The sequence below is a fragment of the Vombatus ursinus genome, unplaced genomic scaffold (genome assembly GCF_900497805.2).
Source record: "Vombatus ursinus unplaced genomic scaffold, bare-nosed wombat genome assembly UNPS02010219.1, whole genome shotgun sequence".
NCBI classification, from domain to species: domain Eukaryota; kingdom Metazoa; phylum Chordata; class Mammalia; order Diprotodontia; family Vombatidae; genus Vombatus; species Vombatus ursinus.
In genome coordinates this window covers 1382132-1406107 of record NW_020949997.1, presented here as the reverse complement: position 1 = coordinate 1406107, position 23976 = coordinate 1382132, and the positions used below count along the sequence as shown (strand labels likewise).

General features: G+C 37.2%; 1 protein-coding gene across 1 annotated transcript in view; it reads left to right on the top strand.

Annotated features, from left to right (window-relative positions):
* The window catches only part of MTMR9 (myotubularin related protein 9), a 45785-nt gene that overhangs the window by 5744 nt on the left and 16065 nt on the right, over window positions 1-23976 (top strand). The window contains exons 2-6 of the mRNA XM_027853870.1: window positions 24-132; window positions 11080-11205; window positions 13471-13644; window positions 15067-15284; window positions 17504-17665. Of these exons, the coding sequence (XP_027709671.1) occupies window positions 24-132; window positions 11080-11205; window positions 13471-13644; window positions 15067-15284; window positions 17504-17665 (789 nt within the window). The remainder of the gene's footprint in view (window positions 1-23; window positions 133-11079; window positions 11206-13470; window positions 13645-15066; window positions 15285-17503; window positions 17666-23976) is intronic.

Genomic DNA, 23976 nt, shown 5'->3' with positions numbered 1-23976 from the left:
GAGCATGGCGTACTATATTTCAGGTTCGTGGGATCATTGGGTACCATAATTATAAAATGCAAAGATCTGCGGATTATTCAGTTGGACATTCCTGGAATGGAAGAATGTTTGAATATTGCAAGTTCCATTGAGGTAAGAGCTCTGTCAAAGAAGCTTTGGTTGAGGAAATAAGAAAAAAGAATCTTTCTTAAATCCAGGACAACTGCAAATAATCGGGGTCCTACTATCTGACTTAGATAGCTAACGCATCTCTTAGTGTAATGTGTTCTTCTTTGTAAGGTTCAACATTTATCTTAAGTTCCTAACCCTGATTCAGTGTTATAATCATATTCCAAGAAATTATTGGCTTCTAGGAAGTTTTAATTGTGTTCATCTGAAGTGAAAATTCCCCATAAATTCTTTTTGGAGTCTCAGTTCTGGCACTGACTCTTTCATTTTGGAAGTTGCTTGCCCTTTTTGACTGTCAGTTTCCAAATCTTTAAAATGGAGCAGTTGGCTTCAAGTTATCAAAAATTATGAAAAGCAAGAAAATACAGTGCTGGTAGGGTTGTGAAAGAAGCAGTATGGCTTTATGACTAGTAGAACTGTGAACTTTTAGAATCTTTTTGGAGAACAATCTAGCAGTACACAGGAAAAGTTATAAAAATAATTATTCTGACTTAGTAATTCTGCTGATGAGACTATACTCTGAAAGTGTTATAAAAACAAATCAAAAAGAAATATCTGTTCAAAGATTTTCATGGCACTATTATATAGAATGGGGGAGGGGAGGCAACAACCTAAATTTCTGACATGGAAATACTTAAATAATAAGCTCAAAATGTATGTCTGACCTAAATGTTTAAAGTCAGACCATAAAAAATTTCAGAACACAGATCAAGTACCTTTCATAGTGATAGTTAGGGAGGAAATTCTTAACCGAAGGAAAAAACTCTATCATAAAAGATAAAATCAGGAATTTCAGTAACATGATACTGAAAAGCTTTTGCAGAAACAAAATCAAGGTAATTCAGGTAAAAAAGGAATCTGTTGATTTGGGAGATTCTTGAGGAGTATAGGTACAAAAGGGAGGAGAGTGTGCAAAGATAAGTGATGGGGACAGATCGATCAAGTGAGGTTTTTTTGAGAATAGGGGAGATACAGGCATGTTTATAGGCAACAGAGAAGTAGCCAATAGACAGGGAGAGACTGAAGATAAGTGAGAGAATGGGGATGTGAGAGGGGGCAATTGGCTAGAGAAGGTAGGATGGAATATTATCACTTTTACATGTGGAGGAGTTTGCAAACCACCTCGTAATGTAAAAAAAGAGTGCAGGAGGGGAGATAGTGGCATAAGGTATATGGGTAATACGAGATGAGGAGAAAAGAGAGAGCTCTTGATAAATGGCTTTTTTTTTCCCAGTTAAATCTGAGACATGGTTCTCAGCTGAGAGGGTGGGGATAGGGAAGTAAAGATCAGTGAAAAGATTTGGAGGATCCTCTGTGGTGAGATAGTGAATTAATAATCCAAGTTATATAGGAAATTAACACAAATGTGTAAGACAAGGGTCAGTACCCAATGGTTTATGCCCAGGGTATGAACACACAGTTCTCAAAAAAACTGCAAACTATTAATTACCATATGAAAGATTTTTCCAAGTCACTAATAATAGGAGAAATGTTAATCAAAATAATTGTGAGATTTTACCTCACAGCTAGGAAATTAAAGTTGACAAAACATAAAAATAGATTGATAGGCTTGTAGAAAGACATACATACTGTGTTGGTGGTTTGAATTGGTTCAACCATTCTAGATACCAATTCAAAATTATGCAAAGAAAATTACTAAAATGCTCATATTCAGAGAGAGTCCATTGCTAGCCATATATTACAAGTTCAGAGATAGAAAGAAAGGTCCCATGTACACTGAAATTTTTATAGCAGCTTTTTTGTGGTAACAAAGTACATGTCCATCAATTGGCGGTTGGCTAAACAAGTTATGGTATGTGAATGTTACAAAATATTCACCAAAAGAAACAAATAACTATGAAGAATTCACAAAAAGCAGTCAGTTAAATGATGATGCAAATTGAAGGAAAACATACATAATGATTATAATCTAAATTTTTTTTAAAAGTGGTAACTAAATGCAGTATAATTACAATGAGCAAGGCTGACTCTGAAGAAAAGAGAAAATGCACTTGTGTCCCTTCTTTGAAGAGGTAGGCAGCTTGATGCAGAACATTGCCTGTAATTTGAGACTTGGTTTATGCATTGATTTGTTTTGAATAACTGCTTTTTTTCTTCTCTTTGTTAAAAGAGATGGCTCTCTAGGTAGAGAAAGAGGAGGAACAAATTTGGAAATGAAGGTGACTTAAATACAAGATAGTAAAGTTTTTCAAAGTTGTCCATTAATACTATGTGATGAAATTAAGACCAAGTATTAGGAATATCAAGAAATCTGGGAGAAACTTTTATGAAATAATGCAAAGTGGAAAAAACAAAACTGGAAGAAACACTCATGACCACTTGAGGAAAAGTGAATGAGAATGAATGGACCAAAAATTCTGATGGGGTTTTAGAAGTTAACGAAATACTATTGACATACATCTTATGTTCAAATTAATTTAAATGCAAATAGTTACAAAACAAGTTGAATTGTATTGCTGGTCACAGCTAAATTTTTAATAGAACATTAAAAAAAAGTAGAGGCATTGGAACTTGGATGATCATTGAAGTCTTCTTTAGTATTCTGTGACATAACAGTTGCTGAGTTCCATTTGTTTTTCTTTTGAGTATGCCATAAGAAACACAATTCGAAATAAGAACTGCTTGTTTACTTTGACTTATTATCTTTTAGGGAAAGACTTTTGGCCTCTTAAATTAATTCCCTACATGTATCTTGGACCTTTATCAGAGATAGGTAGTATATAGATTTTTTTCCCCAGTTAGTTGCCCTCTTATCCTGGCTATGTTTTATTTATGCAAAAGCTTTTCAGATTCACATTTATTTTATCCTTGTGATCTCCTTTCTCCCTTTTTTAGTTAAGGATTCTCTCCTAGTTATATTGTGAATGGTATCTCCATCCATTTTCCTCCTCGGTTTTTTTTTTTCAATGATATAACTTTTTATTTAGGGATCTTTTGCTATAGAGATTTCGTTGTGAGACATGTACTCCCGTAATTTAAAAAAAGAAAAGGTCCTATATGCACCAAAATATTTATAGCATCATGTTTCCTACTGGTATCTGGAAACAAAGTAGATACCCATAAATTGGGGAATAACTAAAGATGTGGAACATGAATGTAATAAGTTATTTGTATGTTGTAAGAAATGATGAACACAGAGAAACATGGATGATAGACTTGAGTGAACTGATGAAAAATGAAGTAAGCAGAACCAAGAAAACAATTTGTACTCTAACTACAGTAATATATGTGGAATGAACAACAAAAACTTATTGCTATGAATTTATAATGACCAAATATGTAATGACTATCACAAGAAGAGATATGAGAATTCAGCTTCCTTCCCTTTTTTTATTTTATTGTTTTTGTTTTTTTACTGGGCAGTGGGGTTAAGTGACTTTCCCAGGGTCACACAGCTAGTAAGTGTCAAGTGTCTGAGGTCAGATTTGAACTCAAGTCCTCCTGACTCCAGGGCTACTTTTCTATCCACTGCACCACCTAGCTGCCCCTTTCCCTCCTTTCTTTATAGAGGATGAAGGAAACGTAAGTATGGAACACTTCATATAATATATACTTGGTTAATATGTTGGTTAGTTTTGAACTATTTCTTGCCTCTATTTTCTTTGTTATGAGAGGTGATTCTCTCAGAAGAGGAAAAAGCAATAGTTAAGAAATAAAAGTGATGTAAAAACTTTTTTTTTTAAACCAATAAAGACATTTAAAAGTACTGGTGTACCTGGCTTTATGCAAGTAGACATGTACCTAGAAGGTTAAATGTAAATCAAATTGAGGTATCTCATAAATGCATTAGGGGAGTTTGCTATTTAAAGGTAACTTACCGTGAATCCTTTTCTAATGCAAACAATCTTTTTTTTGTAAAGTGAATAATCCACCCTTATTTATCTTATCTCTTTTTGTTAACCTGCTGTGTGAGTAATTTAAAATTTATTCTGAGATACCACATACAATATGTTCCATTTAAACCAATTCTTGTGGTCCACTTTTGATTTTTAAATTGTCTTAAAACATTGCAACCAAATTATAGCAATTAACATAATATGCATTATATTTTTCTGAATAATTTTAGAAATACATTGATTATTTTCTCTGATCTTCCATTACTCGTCTAAGTACAGGTTTTGTGTTGAGAATGTTATTGCCCCTTATATTAAAAAGGGACAGGAAGAACAAACTACTATTAAAAATTTTCATGCCTTAAAAAAAATGTTTCCATAACACAATGAATAGAGGAACTGTGATCATGCTGAATGTATTTGGGATGTTATTTCTTTGTTTACACTGGGCAACTCAGTGAAATGTAAATAAGAATTAAAAGGTAAACTGGTGCGTCTTCATTTAGATCCATTGTGTGGTTATCTAGTGAATTTATAGGATCTTAGATCTGGAACCAGAAAAGATCTCAGAGGCCATTTTATAGATGAGGAAACTAAGGCTCAGGAGATTGAATGGCTTGCCCAAGATCCTACAGGTGGGATTAAAAGCAGGGTTTGAATCTTTCCCCTGCACTGTAAGTTGAAATAGTTGGTACCACTTCTAGAATGAGTCCACTTAATAAAGAAGTAAATGTCAAAGTATCAGATTCAATCAATGGAGTTATCTTTATAGAGAAATGTACTGCTATCTTGCTTTCATAAGATATATTTTGTTCCAGTATTGGGATCGGATTTGTATTTATCTATCTATACTATTACCTGGTCTCCCTTATGCATGCATGCATGCATTTGTGAGATCTGTTTGTCTGGATTTGAAGATGTTACCTCTAACCAAGCTTGTTGTAACATTTCCACGTAAGGATTCCATGACTTTGGCTACCTTAAACTCGATATGCTAACCAGTTTGTCAGCCATAGACATTGAATTAAGCCAGCTGGTTATTTTGGCTACATTAATTGCCATGGACCTGGGAAGGAGCTCTGGGGTCATCAAATCCAGCACTTTATACCTAAATCACTTAAGACATAATGAAAAGAATGAGCTGGGCTTGAAGCTCTTTCCTATTTAGATTGGTTCAACATAGATATATTTCAAGTTCTTTTTTAATTATAGACATTTTAGTCTAGTAAATGAAGGAGCCCTTGGGGTACATAATGGGACATAGAGAACTGACCTAGAGTTGGGAAGACTGAGTTCAGATGTGGCCTCAGACACTTAGTACTTGTGTGACCCTGGGCTTGTCCCTTAACGCTTTTTGCCTCAGTTCCTCATTTACAAAATGACCTGGAGAAGGAAATGCCTAGCCAGTCTAGTATCTTTGCCCAAAAGGAATCATGAAGAGTCAGACAAGGGTGAACAACAATAAAAAGTGAAGGAACATGTAGGTTTTAGATAGTTTCAGAAATCTTTAAGTGCATTTGTTCTGTTTGTTGAGAATTTTCTGGACCATTGAATATTAAATATATATTATATATTTTAAATATATATATAATATATAAAATTTATATATTTACATAAGCATGTAAATATGTAAATTTTATATATTTATAAGCTTGTGTAAATTTATATTAAACATACAGAATGGCTTTAGTTCTTTCAATATCAGATTATGGTGAAAAAAAAAACAATGCTGGGATAGAAAATATAGTCATAAAAAGTAGAAGTGTTGGTGTTTTTTGCCTGCCAGGCTGGTGGCCACATTGAACACAGTCTCAAACCAGAAAAGTATAATATGCATTTTTGGCCCAGCTACTATACCTGTAGTCAGTTCTTTCCCTGGTTCTACTGATTCCGCCTTTTTCATCATTGGTAGGAAAGTCTTCCTGCTAGTGCCCTTCCTCTCAAAAATCTTGTATCGAGCTACTTTGTACTTATTCTCCACATACCTATGTATGTCCTTGTTTCCCTGATTAGCATGTAAGATCTTTGTTTGAACGAATTGTTTAGTTTTTTGGTACTTGTATCTCCATTCCCTACAGTACCTGGCACATAGTAAGCACTAAATAAATGCTTGTTGATTAATTAACTGAAGTAATACGTCATCTTCTTCCTCCTCGTCTCATATCACCCAGCATGCCTTCTACTGCTATATTCTCCTTCATTCATATCTCATGTAATAAAGTAGCCCTTATTCTTGCCAAGGCAAGCCCCCCTACATACGCAAGTTATCCCATTTCACCCCACTTCTCTCGCAGATTGCCCCCTCTCACATCCCCATTCTCTCACTTATCTTCAGTCTAGATAGATTTCAATAGATAGGGATCTACTGGCTGCTTCTCTGTTGCCTACAAACATGCCCATGTTTCCCCTGTTCTCAAAAAAACCTCACTTGAACCATCTGTTCCCATTACTTATCTTCCCACAACTCTCCTCCCTTTTGTGGCTAAACTCCTTGAGAAGGGTGTCTACAATAGGTGCCTTCACTTCCTCCCTTCTCACCCTCTTCCTAACCTTTACAGTCTGTCTTCTGACCTCATTCAACCAAAACTGCTCTCTCCAAAGTTACTAATATTCCCTTAATTGCTCAATCTAGTGGTCCTTTCTCAGTCCTCCTCCTTCTTGACTTCTCTGCAGCCCCTGACACTGTCAGTTATACCTTCTTCTCCTTGACACTCTCTTCTGTCTAGATTTTCATGACATTGCTCTCTCCTAGTTCTCCTCCTACCTATCTTGAGTGCTCCTTCCCAGTCCCTTTTGCTACTTCTTCACCAGGGTCACACCTACTCACTGTGATTGTCCTGTCTTGAGCCCTCTTCTTCTATATTATTTCACTAGTTGATCTCATCAGCTCCCATGGATTCAATTACCATCTCTGTGCTAATGATTCTCAAATTGCTTATGCACCCTTAACTTTTCTGGTCACCTTGTCTCAGATCTCCCAACAACCCATTGCACATCATGAACTGGATGTCCATAGATATATTAAATTCGGCATTTCCAAAACTAAACTCATTCTCTTCTCCCCCTACCCCCCAAAAACCCTCCCCTCTTCCTACCTTCCATAATACTGTTGAGGGTGCCACCATTCTCCTTGTCACCCAGGCTTACTATGCAGGGGTCGTCCTTGATGCCTCACTCTCCCTCCCCACTGTATCCAATCTGTTGCCAACACCTGTCAGTTTTTGTCTTAGTAACATCTCTTACATGTGCCCCTTTTTCTTCTCTGACTCCCACCCTACTGCTGACACTTACTACTTCATGCCTGGATTGTTGAAATAGTCTGCTGGTTGGTCTGCCTACCACAAGTATTTTCCCATTTCAATCCATCCTCCACTCAGTTTTCAGAGTGAATCTTCCTAAAGCACAGGTCTGACCAAATCTCTGCTATTCAGTAAACTCCAGTGGCTCTCTATTACCTCCAGAGTCAAAAATAAAATTCTGTATTTGGCATTCAAAGCCCTTCATAATCTGGCTGCACTTGCCTTTTCAGTCTTATATCTTATACCTCCTCCACCCTCTTCCACCTACTCTGATCCAAGACACTGACCTTCTTGCTGTTCCTAGAACAAGACACTCCATCTAATAATGACTAGGCATTTTCACTGTCTTTCCCCCATGCCTGGAATGCTCTCTCTTATCTCTGCCTCTATGCTTCCTAGCTTCCTTTAAGTCCCAGCTAAAATACCAACTTCTACAGGAAGCTTTTCCCTATCCCTTGTAATGTTAGTGCCCTTTTCCTTTTGATTTATCCCATTTTATCCTGTATATAACTTGTTTGTATATAATTGTTTGCTTATCCATCTTTGGCTTTTCTTTGTATCCCCAGTGCTTAGCACAAACTCAACATGTCCAAAACAGAGCTCATAATCTTTTCCCCTAAACTGACCCCTCTTCCAAATTTCCCTCGTGCCTCTTAAAGCTACTTTTTTTTGTTTTTTCTCAATCTCCTATATTCTTAACCCAGGCAATATCCTGGCTTGCTGTTTCATCTTCCATGGTATCTCTCAAATCTGACCCCTTATTCCGACTTATACATTATCATTTTGGGTCAAATTGTACTCAATAACCATGTCACTGTCCTGCTCAGTAAAACTCCAGGGGCTCCCTGTTGCTTCTAAGAGAAAATATAAACTCTGCTTTTTAGCTTTTAAAGCCCTTCATAACTTAGCCCCAACAAAAAACATTATAGATGACTCTTCTTATTGTTGAGATGTAGATGCTACGGGTGCTGGAACCCCAAAATCATGACATGCGAGTCCTGCCTGAATGAATTCTACCCAAGTCTTCTTTCAGCCAAAGGCAAGGTTTTATTAGAGATGAACCATACAGGTCAGACTCTTAAGGAATCTGAACCTTAGTGAAGCCCCTAAGGATGAGTGGGCATGAGGAAATCTCAGCATTTAAATGGGGGCCAGGATGAATCTTATATACAGTCAAGTAATTTGGGGTTTTAGGAGGAGGGGCTGGGAGGAAGATCCTGAAGCTGGGGTGACTGGGGGAGGAGTTTAGGGAGAATCCCAATGGGAGTGTGTGGGAGGCTGAATGGGATCTTCCGTGGAGGGCTAGGCTTTATTAGGGTAACTAAGAACTGGAAGGTAGGGAAGGAAGAGGTTGAATGAGGTCTGGATAAGATCAAAGATGGGAAATATACTAGGCTTCTTTAGGGTATCAAAAGGAGATAGGGCCTAGATGATAAGGCCAGTTAATAGGAAAAAGATTAAGAGATAAAGAAAGACCAGTTGAGTGGATTATAGCCTCAGGCAGTACTTGAGACCAAATTTGTGAGGTCAAAGAAAGTTTAAGGGTTTTCTGGGGCCCTTAGACAAATGGGATCCAAATTCTTTTTGGGATGAGGGGCAAAATTCTTGGCTTGGGCCCATACCCCATCATTACCACTCTTTACAGTCTAGGCAAAGTGGCATTCTCTCTGCTCCTCAAACATAATACTACATCACCCTCAAACACAACACCCATTTCCCTTCACCTTACCTCTGCTCTGGCTGTCCCATAAACCTGGATTGTACTCCCTCCTTACCTCTGCCTCACAGAGTTCCTCTCTTCTAGACTCTATTGAAGTACCACTTTCTCCTACGTGAAGCTTCTTCTGATCCCCATCTGCTAGCGCCTTTCCTCCTTTGTATTTATTTGTGTTTATCCTGTGCTTCATATTTATTTGTAATTATTTTCTTTATATTTTGTCTATCCTTATTTGTCCTCAGTGGAATATAAGCTGCTTGCAAATGAAGATTGTGTCTTTCTTTGCATTTGTATGAGCCTTGCATGACTTGTTGAAGGCACTTAGTAAGTATGCTTACTTACTTACTTACACTGATATGCAGTGCAAACGTTTTTCCCTTCTATTGTTTCTTTCCTAATTCTATCTAAAATTTATTTGTGCAAGAGCTTTTAAATTTTATGTAATCAAAATTGCCTGTTTTGTTATTATGATCTCCTTCATCCTTTGTGTAGTTAGGAATTTTCCTATCCATGGTCACTAAAAGTAACAGATCTCATGTTCTTATAATTTTTTATGTGGTATGACCTTTTTAATTTAGTCTCATATCTGCTTTAGATTCATGTAGCCTGTGGCTGCAGTTTTCTCATGAAAATCAGGGGATGGACTACATGACCTCTAGAGTTTCTTCCAGCTCTGATCTATGGCAATAAAGTACAAGATGTTGGTCTCTTCTGACGAACTGCTTTAATGTTTTTTCAACAGTTCTTGTCAAAAAGAGGACTTCTCCCAGTAACTGATATTCTTAAGTTTATCAAATGCTAGGCTCCTGTTTTTGATTGCTGCTGCTGCTTGTTTATTTAATCTGTTCCACTGCTCTCCTTTGTTTCTTAATCACTATCAGGTAGTTTTGATGACTCTAGTTTTATAATATGATTTAAGATCTGCTAATAGTAAGCTTTCTTCATTCTTAATTTTTTTCATTATCTGTATTAAGATTCTATGCCTCATGTTTTTCCATATGAATTTTGCTGTATTTTGTCTAGTTTTTTTTATTATCCCCCTTGTAATATGTTATTAACAATAAATCTATAAATTGTATTGTGTTGTCATTTTTGTTATATTGGCATGACATACCTATGAGCAATGAGTATCCTGTCATTTTTCTCCCTTTATTTTTGTATGTGCTTCAATAAATTGAATTATCAGGCAGTAGCACCTACTATGTGCCGGTCACTATGCTAAGCACAGAGGATACAAAGAAAGGTAAAAAATAAAAGACAATCTGCTGTGAAGAAGTTCAATCTAATTAGAGAGACAACATGCAAAAACTATGTGCAAACAAGCTATAGAAGGGAAAATTAGAAATAATCAACAAGTAGGGCACTAAAATTAAAGGGGATTGGATGAGGCATTTTGTAGTTATTTTGAATGAAACTTGTTTTTATTGATCTCATAAACTACAAGTCTAGACTAGTGTAGAATAGGGGACAGACTACTGAACTTGGAGTTAGGAAGATCTGACAAACAAGATATATGCCAGATAAATTAGAAGTAATTTCAGAGGGAAGGCATCAAGGTTAAGGAGGACTGGGAGAGTCTCCTGTAGAATGTGCAACGTTAGTTGAGACTTAAAGGAAGCCGGGAGTCAAAAATGAAGAAAAAGAGAGTTCCGCATATGGTGGATAGCCATACCAGTTAGGACATGGTATGTTGTGTGGGAGGAACAAGGGTTACATGATGTCTGTCCTGTTAGAATGTAAGCTCCTTTAGGAGAGGGACTGTTTTGCTTCTACTTGAATCCACAGGGCCTGGCAACATAGCAGGCACTTAATAAATGCTTATTTACCTGACTTGTGATGACCAAATGAGACAATATATAAAGATACCTTTGCAAATCTTTAAGACACTATATAAATATTAGTTATTATCATTATCGTTGTTATTACTTTGGCTTTTCAGATCCATTGTTGAATCAGGTCAAGTATAAGCCATGACATCTTTTTCATAAAAAGTAAAAACTGGCTTCTTCAATTTCTCAGATGTTGCTTTGTTTTCATCCAGGCTTTGTCAACCTTGGACTCCATCACTCTGATGTATCCTTTCTTTTACCGGCCCATGTTTGAAGTGGTAGAAGATGGCTGGCATACATTTCTTCCTGAAAGAGAATTTGAGCTCTTCTCCTCAGTTGTAAGTCACTTTTCAAGAATCATGCCTAATTGAGGTTCAGAGTGCTGCCCTTTGAAATGTACCCCTTATTCATCTTTTTAAAAAAAGAGGGTAAACTGATTTCCTTGAACCCTCAAAAAGACTTTTGTAATAAAAGTATGAATTAACCCTTTGTCATTTAGAAATAAATCTGTTAGTTCCAAATAGAGAAGTTTAACTTATTTTCTTCCAGTGGGGGTTAACTTTACCCTGAATATGTTATGTGCCATTTTATATAATTTTTCAGAGTACCAGTGGAGAATGTGGGCTGTCCAGTAGTTACACTGTTGCTCTTACCCACAAATTTTCTTTCTAGTCATCCTTTTCTTTGATGATAATACTCACCAGTCTTTAGTGGTATTTCCTATAGCTAAGAGCTCTTAGTTTCCATGGAGAGTTTCAGTATTACACTGTTTAACTTACAGTGACTGTCTTTGCAACACAGGAAAATATTTTGCAAGAAATGAGCTCTTGGTTTGGTGGTGTGTGTTTGTTTTTGTTGTTTTTTTTTTTAAGAGCACCTGTATTACATATTATTATTATGAATGAGGAAGACAGTATATGCAGCAGCTGGGTGATGCAGTGGATGGAGCATTCAGCCTGGAGTCAGGAAGACCTCTGAGTTCAAATGTAGCCTGAGATACTTACTGGTTGTGTGATACTGCCTCAATTTCCTCTATGGTAAAATGGGAATAATAATAATAGCACCTACCTCACAGAGTTGTCGTGTGGATTAAATGAGGTAATATTTGTAAAGCACGTAGCACAGGCGTTTAGCCTGGAACATAGTAAGTGCTCTATAAAACGCTTATTCTCATCTCTTTCTTTAATATAGCCATGTCGATGCTTAATTACTGATCTAAGTCTAAAAGACTGGTATTTTTTTGTTTTGTTTTCTTTTAAACTGATAGCTCCTTTTGAGGCATTTCATCAATAGAAAATGTTAATTTTTGATGCAGACTCAAATTTGATTTTGAGGTTTTGTAATTCTAATTTCTTGATCATATTAAAAAAACCACTTAATGCTGATTTGTATGAGCAGATCACAGCAAAACTATCTAACATTTTCTTGCTACTGGATGACGTATAATAGAAGAGTTGCCTTTAATTCCAATAAATCATGAAGGTCAATATTATTTGAAAATTCTTTAGTGTTAGAACAAAGGGAAATACTCAGTAATTATAGTAACCCTAAACCTCTAAGAAATGTACTTCATTTCAATCTTAGTGTGAAACCTGGGGGATGACCTAATCAGCACTAAGATACCTGTTTGATATAATTTTAGCAATTCAGTCCCTGACCTGCTACAAATAATATTAAATTGTCTTTATAGCTAACTTAACAATGAAAGATAAGAAAAAGAGGGCAAAGTGGAGAATATATTAGGTAAAAATTAAAGTTTAAGAGTTTCCACAGTAGAAAAAGTAGAAATGAAATGATATAGTTCCTTAGTGATGATAAAAGAAAAATATGAAGACTTAAATAGGAAAATAAGATTTAAATAAGTTTTTTTCTGTAATTTTATATTACTCAGTGCTTGCCAGATTTTTCTTAATTGTCTTGGTCTAGTGAGGTCACTTATGACCTAAGTGTTGTGAATTGGAGATTAATATTTTTTATGATAAAGAAACTTTGAGGAGGGGAGCCTTTTAAAATCTCTTGCTAATTTATTCTCTTTGATTACGCTCACCTCCAAGTTATATTTCTCAGAGTGTAGATATTTTTCTTACCCAGTGGGTAACCTATAGGCCAGAACTGTCTGATTTGTGAACATATATCATAATCCTTTATGAGCTTATACCTACAAAATGAAATACACTTTTAATTCACGTAATTCATTTGTATTCTTTCTTTCAAATCTAAATGGAGTTCGTAAAATTTTAATTTTTTGAAGACTAGTGGGAGATAAGATAGTTGAAGATCGGCCATACAGAAGGGGAAGCAGATTTGTTTGGTATTTGCATAGAAAGCTTGGTCAGAACGAGTAAGTTGGAGTGACCAGGACAGATTTGGCTCAGCATTCAAGTCAGTACAGCTAGCCGGAGAACAGGTTTTGAGAGGGAGGAGAGAGCTGCTCTCTCCCCAAGGTGTATTGAGGCAGAGATAGGAAAGCATAGAAAGAAGTCCTCCCAAATAGAGTTTTGGATTGGAAATCTGTTGTGTCACTTCTACCTCTTATGATGCTTTTATTCTGTGATATTTAGATTTTGGCTCAGGCATGAAAGGTTCTCATTTGTATTTTACAGACCAATGAATGGAGGCTGAGCTACGTCAATAAAGATTTTACCGTCTGCCCCTCTTACCCTCCGATTGTCACTGTGCCCAGCTGCATTGATGATGAGGCCCTCAGGAAAGTGGCTACATTTCGTCATGGTGGGCGCTTCCCAGTACTTAGTTACTACCATAAAAAAAATGGAATGGTAAGTACAGTTTGGCTTTTTTGTTCCCTGAAGAACCTCATACTTTTCATGACAATTGGCATTGCCCCCTCCTAACCCTTTTACATTTCTATGATTATCTAGGCCGGGGGTGAGCAAACCAGCCTAAGGATCAATCCTGCTGAGCCCATGAACTGAGACTGATTTTTATTTTTATTTTTTTTAATGTTTTATTGTATTTAAAGAGGTAAAAACCAAGGTTCCTACCTCATGAGCAAATCTGGCTCTCTGGCCATAGTTTTCTCACCCTTGCTCTAGATCATTTCTACTCTTAGCTTCCAAATTTGGACTTTAGGGCCAACTGCAGACTGCTGTGGTCAAGGTATACTTTTTGATCCATTCTCCACTTCTCAAGCTCAGAAAATCAGATTTTGTTCACTTTAGGGCACAGCACAAAAAACTACCCTTTAAGAGGCCTGGCCAAGTGAGTAAACTGCATTCGATCTGTTATTAGTTTTAAGAAACTGATGTAATGATTTAAAGCTGTTTTCAAGTATTGTAATTATTAGAGTTATGTAGTGCTGTAGGAAACAGTTATCCTAAATACAACAAATGGATAATTTTCCTTTTCCTAAAGTAGACATTATCCTATGGGTACAAATTCATGTGAAAGGAGTATTTGTGATGGTTGATGTTATCTTTTACTACTTCACAATCTTCATTGAAGACAGTGGGCTGGTAAGAAATGTTCATGTGTATGTGTATGTGTTTTCTAGTCTAGTGTAAAGGATGTTTTCTAATTGAATAATGCTTACCTGTAAGGAGTGCAAAGATACTCTTTCCATTTATCTCACAGATGGTTATATGGTGAAAAATATAAACTGGGCGTGTGTGTGTGTGTGTGTATTTTTTTTCCAGTTTTAACTTCATTTGCCGTAAAAATAAGTCACTATCAAAATCAGAACCAGAACATGTGTCTTTTGACTTCTATTCCAGAACCTGAGAAGCAGCATGGGTATAATGGGTAGAGAGCTGGCTTTGAAGACAGGAGGACCTGGGTTTGAGTTCCTCCTCTGATACATGGGGGCAGTGGTGGCTGTGTGACCCTGGACAAGTCACTTAATATCTCAGTATACTAAGCAAGTCTTTAAGACTATAAGTTTCAGAGAAGGTGCCAATCTGCATTGATAGAAGGAGTTTCCTCTCCTGGGAGTTCCCTACACCAAGGAAATCACAGGTCCAGTCCCATTTCCTGTCCAAAGCTTAGTAAATAATTAGGTGTAATGCTTTCTCAGCTTTTTCTAAACCATACTGTTTGAACTCTGGCTTTCCTCCTCCTCTCGCAAGAACTCAGATTCCTTTGGACATGTTATATTGAATTTTTTTCAGTTCAGCTACTAACTCACCTCTTCATTTGTCAATTCTGCGGTCTCTTCTTGAAATTTTTAACTCTGTCTGTTCTAGGTGATGATCCGGAGTAGTCAGCCACTCACAGGCACCAATGGGAGACGATGCAAAGAAGATGAAAAACTTATAAATGCTACCCTTCGAGCAGGAAAACGAGGCTACGTTATTGACACCCGCTCTCTAAATGTGGCTCAACAAGCTAGAGCTAAAGGGGGTGGTTTTGAGCAGGAGGCTCATTATCCTCAGTGGAGACGCATTCACAAGTCCATTGAGAGGTAAAACCTACTGGAGAAGGTAATATAGAGTCTTTTAAAATAAAAGGTAATTGTGACAGGTGCATTCTTAGCTAGTTAGAAATTGCTTGTTCAAACCCCATTCATACTTATTTTAAAGACCCAAAGTTGTACTGATGACTCTCTCTCTCTCTCAGTCTTTGATGAAATGGGAAGTGATAAGAGAACATCCCAGGTGTTAAGGTTATTTTTATCCTTCCTTTTCTGAATCAGCCTTATGCTCATTACCACAAAATCTGCCCCTGAGCCAGTTGTATTGTGGTCAGTCTTGATGATCTTCAGACATGACTGTTAATGAATTCCAAAGTTGTAAGACATAAATTTTACATATGTGTGTTATTATTGTGTCCCGCTCACCTACTTTTGTATTTAACTAACTTCTTGCCTCTTGTCTGTCTTTGCTAAAATTTCTGAATAAACTTATGAAAGCCACTGACCCAGACATCTGGTACTGATAGGCATTGGAGCCTGGAGAACATCAGGGAAGTCTGAAATAGCTATGGTTGCCTAATGGTTGGGCTGATGGTCCCAGGCCACTGAGGGAGCACTGGACCTTTGCTTAAATCTAAGTTGCAGAAAATTCTTCACAAATGGTTCAGAATGACAGGTTTTATCTAATGCATTTGAGCACTTGTGCAGATTTATTTTGGTATTGGTACTTGGATCCTTATTCTTAGTGGTGGTGATTTATGACAGAACTGATAAGGCTATAATAGATGAAGTTGAAGCTTATGTATGTTAGCCTCCCTCCAGGGGTTTAATAGCTTGTGTGACTATGAGCAGTTGACTAAATCTCTCTGAGCCCCAGTTTCCTTATGTATAATATATGAATAATAATAGTACCTGGGGAGGGAGAAGTAGGAAACAAGCAAACATTTACTAAGTACCTAGTATGTTCCAGGTATTTTACTAAACCGGGGGTGGGGAACCTGCAACCTCAAGGCCACATGTGGCCCTTTAGGTTCTCAAGTGCGACCCTTTGACTGAATCCAAACTTCACAGAACAAATCCCCTTAAAAGGATTTGTTCTGTAAAACTTAGACTCAGTCTAAAGGCGACATCCAAGGACCTAGAAGGCCACAGGTTACCTCAAGGCCACAGGTTCCCCACCCCTATACTAAATTCTTTACAAATATTATCTCATTTGATCCTTAAAACAATACTAGGAGGTGGATGCTGTTATCATCCCCCATTTTACTGATGAAGAAACTGAGGCCGTCAGATTAAATGTTCACACAGTTAGTGTCTGAGACTGGATTGAACTCAGGTTTGGTGCTCTGTCTACTGTGTCACCTCACTGCCCACAGGGTAGTTGTGATTATCGTCAAAGAAAAATATTCATATTGTGCTATGCATTTTAGGCACAATTTTGCCAGAAGCAATTTTATTAACTTAACATTATTCTAAATCCAAGCATTTCTAGCTCCGAGCAAGAAACATCCAAACTAACATAGTCCCCCCATGCATCTCTCTACCACAAGACAATCTGAGATAGCATAGGAATGTTGAACAAGGTAAAGGTCACATTCTGTGTAACATTAACAGTCACTTAATGTTCTCTTAGAATTATTCATTTCTTTCTTTGCCCTCCCCATCTAGTGTTCTCCTGGAGTAATCAGAGGGACCTCCCTGAGTTCAGTACCTTAATCCCTTCAGGAGAGAAAAGAGGGAGCTGCCCTTCCATGGGTCATAATTCTCATCCCTTTAAGGAATAAAGAAGGCAGTCATCTTAACTAAAGAAGGGGTTTTTTTTTGTTCCAAGTCTGGTTGCCATTTTTCCAGAGCCTTAGCTTTTTGATGATTTACACATTTTCCTAAAGAGAAAAGAACTTTAAACTAGAGTGAGTGATCTTTTCATTTTTGGTATCATGGAGCCCTTTCCTAACCTATGGGACCCCTTCTGAACATAATGTTTTTAAATTCATAAAGCAAAATATATAGGATTACAGAGGAAACCAAATATATTGAAATATATAAAAATATTTTGAAAGTTTATAGACCCCCAGTTAAAAATCCCTATTACTAGAGAAATGTTTATTTCTTAATATTTTCAGTTGAACTAAAAAACATTTTTAATGTGCTTCTACATTATCAAATGAGATAATGTATGTAAAATACCTTGTAAACTTTAAAGTGCTTTGTAAAAAATCAACTATTTTTTAATAACAGTCTGAGTTGTTTATTTTTGTTTTCCCTAAAAGGTATCATATTCTTCAGGAGAGCTTGATAAAACTTGTAGAAGCCTGTAATGACCAATCACATAACATGGACCGGTGGCTTAGCAAATTAGAGGCTTCTAATTGGTTGACTCACATCAAAGAGATTCTAACCACCGCTTGCCTGGCTGCTCAGTGTATTGACAGGTAAAGTGCATCTCTGGAATCTTTCATATGACTCTTCTTGTTAACTAGACCAGCGCTTCTAAAACTGTGGATCACAACCCCGTGCGGGGGTCACAAAAAATTTGGCAGTAGTAAAAGGTTTCTGAAAGCTCAATGACTAAAAATTAATTATAAATCAAATGTGTAATGAATCAATGGTGTTTCTGGCAGTGCTTGCCCATGTTGCATTGTGCAACTTCACTGCAGCCTTGATTCTGAACACTCAGTGTGCCTAATTTGCACTGTGCATGCCTTCAAGCCACACAACACCAAGAAATGCTGGGGAAGAAAAGGGGTTGCCAGTAGAAAAAGTTTTAAGAAGCCCTGGACTAGATCTTGATTTATATAAGAATATAGGCAGAAAACATGTTTCTGTTGGCATTCAACTCTGTGTCTGGTTCAAGTCATAGTTTCCCTCTTTATATCATGTGCTACACAAGGCAACATCATCAACAAAAATAATAATGATAATAATAGTGAGCAGTAACATTTTTAAGATTTGTTAAAGCAATTTACAAATAGTATCTCACTTTATCTTCTAACAACCTTTTGAGGTAGGTGCTATGAGGAAACTGAGGAAGACAGAAGTTAAGTGAATTGCCCAGGGTCACAGAACTAATAAGTGTTTGCTGTATCCACGGCACTACCTAGCTGCAAGTAGTTTGTTTCCTTTAGAAATAAATGAGATATTTGTGTATGCAGACCTGCATATACAGGGTGTTCCAGAAAGTCTTAACGCCATTTTAAATTTTAAATAAGTTATTAAGTAATAACTTGTTAAAGCTTAAAACAGCATTAAGACTATTTAAAACATCCTGTATACACTTACTATTTGCAAAACCAGTTTCTTAAATGGGAGAAGAAAAGAGAAGGAATAAGCATCTATATAGTGCCTATTATGTGCCAGACACTGTACTAGGCTCTTTTTATAAATATTATCTCATGGGATCCTCACAATAACCCTGTGAGATAGGTGCTATTATAATTCCTATTTTACAATTGAGGAAACTGAGGCAGACAGCGGTTAAGTGACTTAAAAACCTATTAATGTGCCAGACCCTGTGCTAGGCACCAGGAATACAAGTACAGAAATGAAATAAGGAAGACCAGCAAAGTTGGTGGAGTAGGAAGAATCTGAAGTAGTACAACTCCAGCCTCAGAAACTTAACTAGTTGTTTGATCCTGGGCAAGTCACCTAACCACTGTCTGCTTAAGTTTCCTCATCTGTAAAATTGGCATAATACCTCCCTCACATAGTTGGTGCAAGTTTCGCATGAGATGATATTTGTAAAGCATTTAGCACAGTGCCTGAAACATAGTAAGCACTTAATAAGTGCTTGTTCCCTTCCCAGCTCTCCTCCTTAACTACTCCAACAAAGATCTGGATTGAATACCAGACTGAGTAGGGATTGGAAAATACAAGAAGAAAAAAAAACCACAGTAATTTTTTCAGCTTGGGTCAGGATAGGGGAGTATACTGCTTGTGGGCACTAGGAAAGGGGGCCATTCAGGAAGGTCCTACACAAAGCCTTCTCGCACAGGAACTGCACTGGGACCTGTAGCTGTTTACTATAGCAAGGAATGGTCATGGATACCTCAGACTGGGCCTGATTTTGCAGGGAGAGTGCATAGGAGACGACCAACAGCTATGAGACTTTGACCCTGGAGCTGAATCTCAGATTCAGCCTCAAGCCCAATCTGAGGTGCAGTTGAAACAGCAGGGACCTGAGACGAATGGGGAGTCTGCAACTCTGTTCCACTGAACACACAGAGTGTTCCAGAGCTAGCTAACAAGGCCTGGGACAAGCAGCATTTTGCTGGAATTCCAACCTGGGCAAGTCTGCAATTGTCTCTCAGACCCAATCTGCAATCAGGAACTTGAAAGTTCAGACCAGAAGGACAGTAATAGATGCACTGTTTCCATGTTTATTAACTCTGAAATTCCGTTATCTGATCACTTTTTTGTTATTCCACCTTTACCTGTGCTGTGTAACCCCAGACTTTGCTTTTCATCCAAACCAAGACCTCCAATTCCTCTATTCCATGTTTTTTCCAAACCATCACCCCTGTACTAACTATACTCTCTTCCCTTTCCTAATTTTGACCCCTTGGTAAAACAGTCCAACTCTACATTGACCAATTCTCTCGAGACCCTTTTCCCCCTTATCCTATTGCTGATTTTGCCCTGTTAAGCCCTCAGTCTTCGATTTCACCCACCATCTACTACCTTAACTCCTGTACTAGAATTAACAGCTTAATATAAGAGTTATAAAACTTTACCTGAGTATCAGTTTCCTTGAAAATTAGAATGAACCAAAAATAGGTTAATAACTCCCATGACACAAGAAATATTACAGTCAAAAGACTTTTAAAAAAAAAAAGGAAATATATTTCTTATAAAAACAATTGACATGAAAAATAGATCAAGAAGAGAGAATTTAAGAATCATTAAACTACCTGGAATTGATAATAATTTTTTTAAAAAAGAGCCTGGGTACTATATTTCTAGAAATCATGAAAGAAAACTTTTGAGATCTGTTAGAACCTTGTGAAAATAGAAACCCCCATATTAAAACTTTCAGGAACATATTAACCACATGCCAGAACTTCCAGGTCATAGAATAAATACTGAAAGTATTTGTCAGAAAAAAATTCAATAAACATTTATTAAGTGCCTACTATGTTCCAGGCACTGTACTAAGTGCTGAGGATACTATTAATACAGATAATTCCTGCCCTTAAGGAGCTTACAATCTATTGGGGGGAGACAATACACAAAAAGAGGCAGGAGAACAGGGTGAGGGGGTGGACACCAGGGATACCAGGTACAGTTGCATCATGTTCAGTGGATGCAGAGCTGCAGATGCAAAGTAGAATGAAAAGAGTCCAAATGCAATGGAGCCACACCCAGGATCACACTCGATTTAGCAGCCACTATTATAGAGAGCAGAGAGTTTGAAATACATTATTCCAAAACACAAAACATAAGACTTATAACCAATAGCAATTTACCCCAAAACCCAAATATCCTATGGGGAAAATGGGTCTTTAGTTAAAGAGAGGATGTCCAAGCTTTCCTGATGGAAGGAGGAACTTTGAAATGCAGACAAGGAATCAAGAGAAGCATAAAAAGTGGTTCCTTGGCTAACCTTTGGAATCATGGCCTTCTGTTCTTAGAGAATAGGCTGAGCAGTAGAACATGTATGAGGAGTATGTGCTATTCCAACCAAGAATAGCCATCCTAAGAGTACTTTGTACTTTATAAGACATCCTCTGAGGAGCCTAGAGTAGTTTAGAGATTCAGCTTGTGTTGATTATGTAAGACAGAAAAAGACAATTGTTTTATTCTTTACTTCTGCCTTTGCCCTTATTTTGATGTGTGACCTTGAGAAAGTTTAGTTCTTATTCAGAAAATTGGAGTTGCACCATTTCCCCACACAGAGTTCCTTGCAGCGGAAAAAAAAAACAAAACACCAAAACTTTACCTTGACCTTCTTGCACTTGCCAGACTGTGTGATCATCCTCTACTTTTGACTCTAGGAGCTTGCCAGTAGCACTGAAGTTGATATAATTAACCCCTTTTGCCTAGAAACATCAGAGCATTTAATGTGGCTGCTTACTTATTGCATCTGTTATGTGTATATTAGACATTTTTCCTAAGCATAAAGGGAAATACGACAAAGAGTTAAGGTTGGAGGATGTTCTAGTGGAGGGTTTGTTTGTATCCACATAAAAGCCTTATTAAGAAAAAAAATTAAGTTGGAGCAACTGAAATTATGTATTGGACTTAAGATACCGATAGCTATTAAGTGTCTGGTAATACTTGGAAGAAAAAGGTGTATTATCTGTTGTTCATGGAAAGACAGGTGCCGTGCCTGACAAACACTCATGGACAATTTTATACAAAGTAACTATCTGGTATAGCATATGGTTTGTATCTTTGCTTCATCCAAATACAATCAATTGACTTAAAACATTGATAGGATTTTGCTATGCAGATTAAAACTCCTCACAGATGAAAGTTTTACCTGGAATTTCCACATCATCTGCATTGTATGAGTAATGGCAGTGAGGAAGCATCAGATCTTCCACACTAGCATCAAAAAGCACCAAATTAAATGATCAGATGGATATGTTATCAGTGAAAATGAGCAGGAATATTGGTGAACTGTGCTAAAAATATTGTCTTTAAAATGGCCAAGGGAAATAAAGCCTAAACTTTTTAACAAGAAGAAGAAAAAAAATGATCCCTGCTCTTAAGGAACTTATATTCAAAGGTGGTGCTTGAACTGAATCTGGAAGTAAAAGAGGAGCTGCTGAGGCAAAGGTGAGAATGTTGTAGATTCCAGGTGTGGGGGGTGGCCAGTACCAAGGTAAGGAAAGGGGAGATTCAGTGTCGGGTTTGAGAAACAGACTGACCAGTCTGGCGGAATTACTGAGGGAAGAAGGGAATCATGTCTCATGAAGCTGGAAAGATAAGTTAGGGCCAATTTGTGAAAGATTGTAAAAGCTAAACAGAATAGTTTAGATTTTTATCCTAGAGGCAATAGAAGTCACTGTAATTGACTGAGTTAAGAGAGCAGTTTAGTCAGATCTGAATTTAAAGAAAGTTGATTTGGTGGCAGTGTATGGGATGGACTAGAGGGGTGAGAGACTTGACGCAAGGAGGCCAAAGAGGAAGCTATTGCAGTAATTTTAGATGAACAGTGATAGGGCTTGAACTAAGGTTGTAATTGTGTGAAGAAAAAGAAGGAATCAGATGTAAGAATGTTGTAAGGACACCTGACGCTTACTAGCTGTGTGACCCTGGGCAAGTCACTTGACCCTGATTGCCTCACCAAAAAGCAAAAAAAAAAGTTGTAAGGTAGAAAATGCAAAATTTGGCAACCATTTGAATATGTAGGTTAGAGTAAGGAGTCAGATGATACCATGTCTACAGACCTGGAAGACTGGAAAAATGGTGGTTCCTTTGACATAAACGGAAATTTGAAGAGGCAAATGGTTTAATGGCGAGACAATTGGTTCCATTTTGGATGTTTTGAATTTCAGATGTCTCCAGGATATACAGTTTGAAATGTGCAGTAGGCAGTTGGTTATGTCGGACTGAAGCTTGGGGAGAGACTTAGGCTAGATATATCTATTGATCTGGGAGTTATTTGCCTAGAAAAAATTAATTAGATCCATGAGAGCTGCTGAAGTCTCTGAGAGAGATCATAGAGCGAGAATAGGGTCTAGGATAGAATCTTGGGGAATACAGTTAGAGGAATGATATGAATGATGAACCAATAAAGGGTATTGGGGAGGAGTAGACAAGTAAGTAGGAAGAAAACCAGGAGAGAGTAATGTCATGAGAATCTAGAGAGGAGAGAGAATTCAAGAGGAGAGGGTCATCAGCAGATAGATGGAGAATGATTAGGGCTGAGAAGAGACCATAAGGTTTAGCAGTGAAGAGAACACTGGTAACTTTGAAGAGAGCCATTTCAGTTGAATAAGGAGGTCAAAAACCAAGTTACAAAAAGTCGGGTAGGGGAAGAAGCAGAAACAACTGTTTATGTGAAGTGAAATCACATCTTCCAATTAATGACATACCAACTGAAAATTGAGATAAAAGACTTAGTGGCTGATTAGTAAAAACCATTGTGAAAGTCTGTAATTCTCAAAATGGAAACATCTTCTCAAATAAAAGTAATCATTACCACCATGATGCTGGAATGGCACCTTTCTCTACATTTCTTTGAAAATCTCAAAAGATCCCTTTGATCCAGCAATACCATTTCTAGGTCTGTATCCCGAAGAGATCATAAAAATGGGGAAAAGAACCACGTGTACAAAAATATTTATAGCAGTGCTTTTTGTGGTGGTCAATAATTAGAAATTGAAGGGATGCCCATCAATTGGGGAATGGCTGAACAAATTGTGGTAAATGAATGTAATGGAATACTATCATGCTATAAAAAATGATGAGCAGGTGGACCTCAGAAAAACCTGAAGGACTTATATGAACTGATGCTGAGTGAAGTGAGCAGAACCAGGAGAACATTGTACACAGTAACAGACACATTGTGTGATGACTAACTCTTATAGAATTTTTACAAGGATCTGAGACAACTCCAAAAGATTCATGATGGAAAATACTATACACATCCAGAGAAAGAACTTTGGAGTCAATGCAGATCGAAGCATACTATTTGCTCTTTTTTTTCCCTCTGTTTTGTTTTGTTTCTTCTGATGGTTCTTCCCATTTGTTCTAATTCTTCTTTATAACTTGACTAATGTGAAAATATAAGGTATAT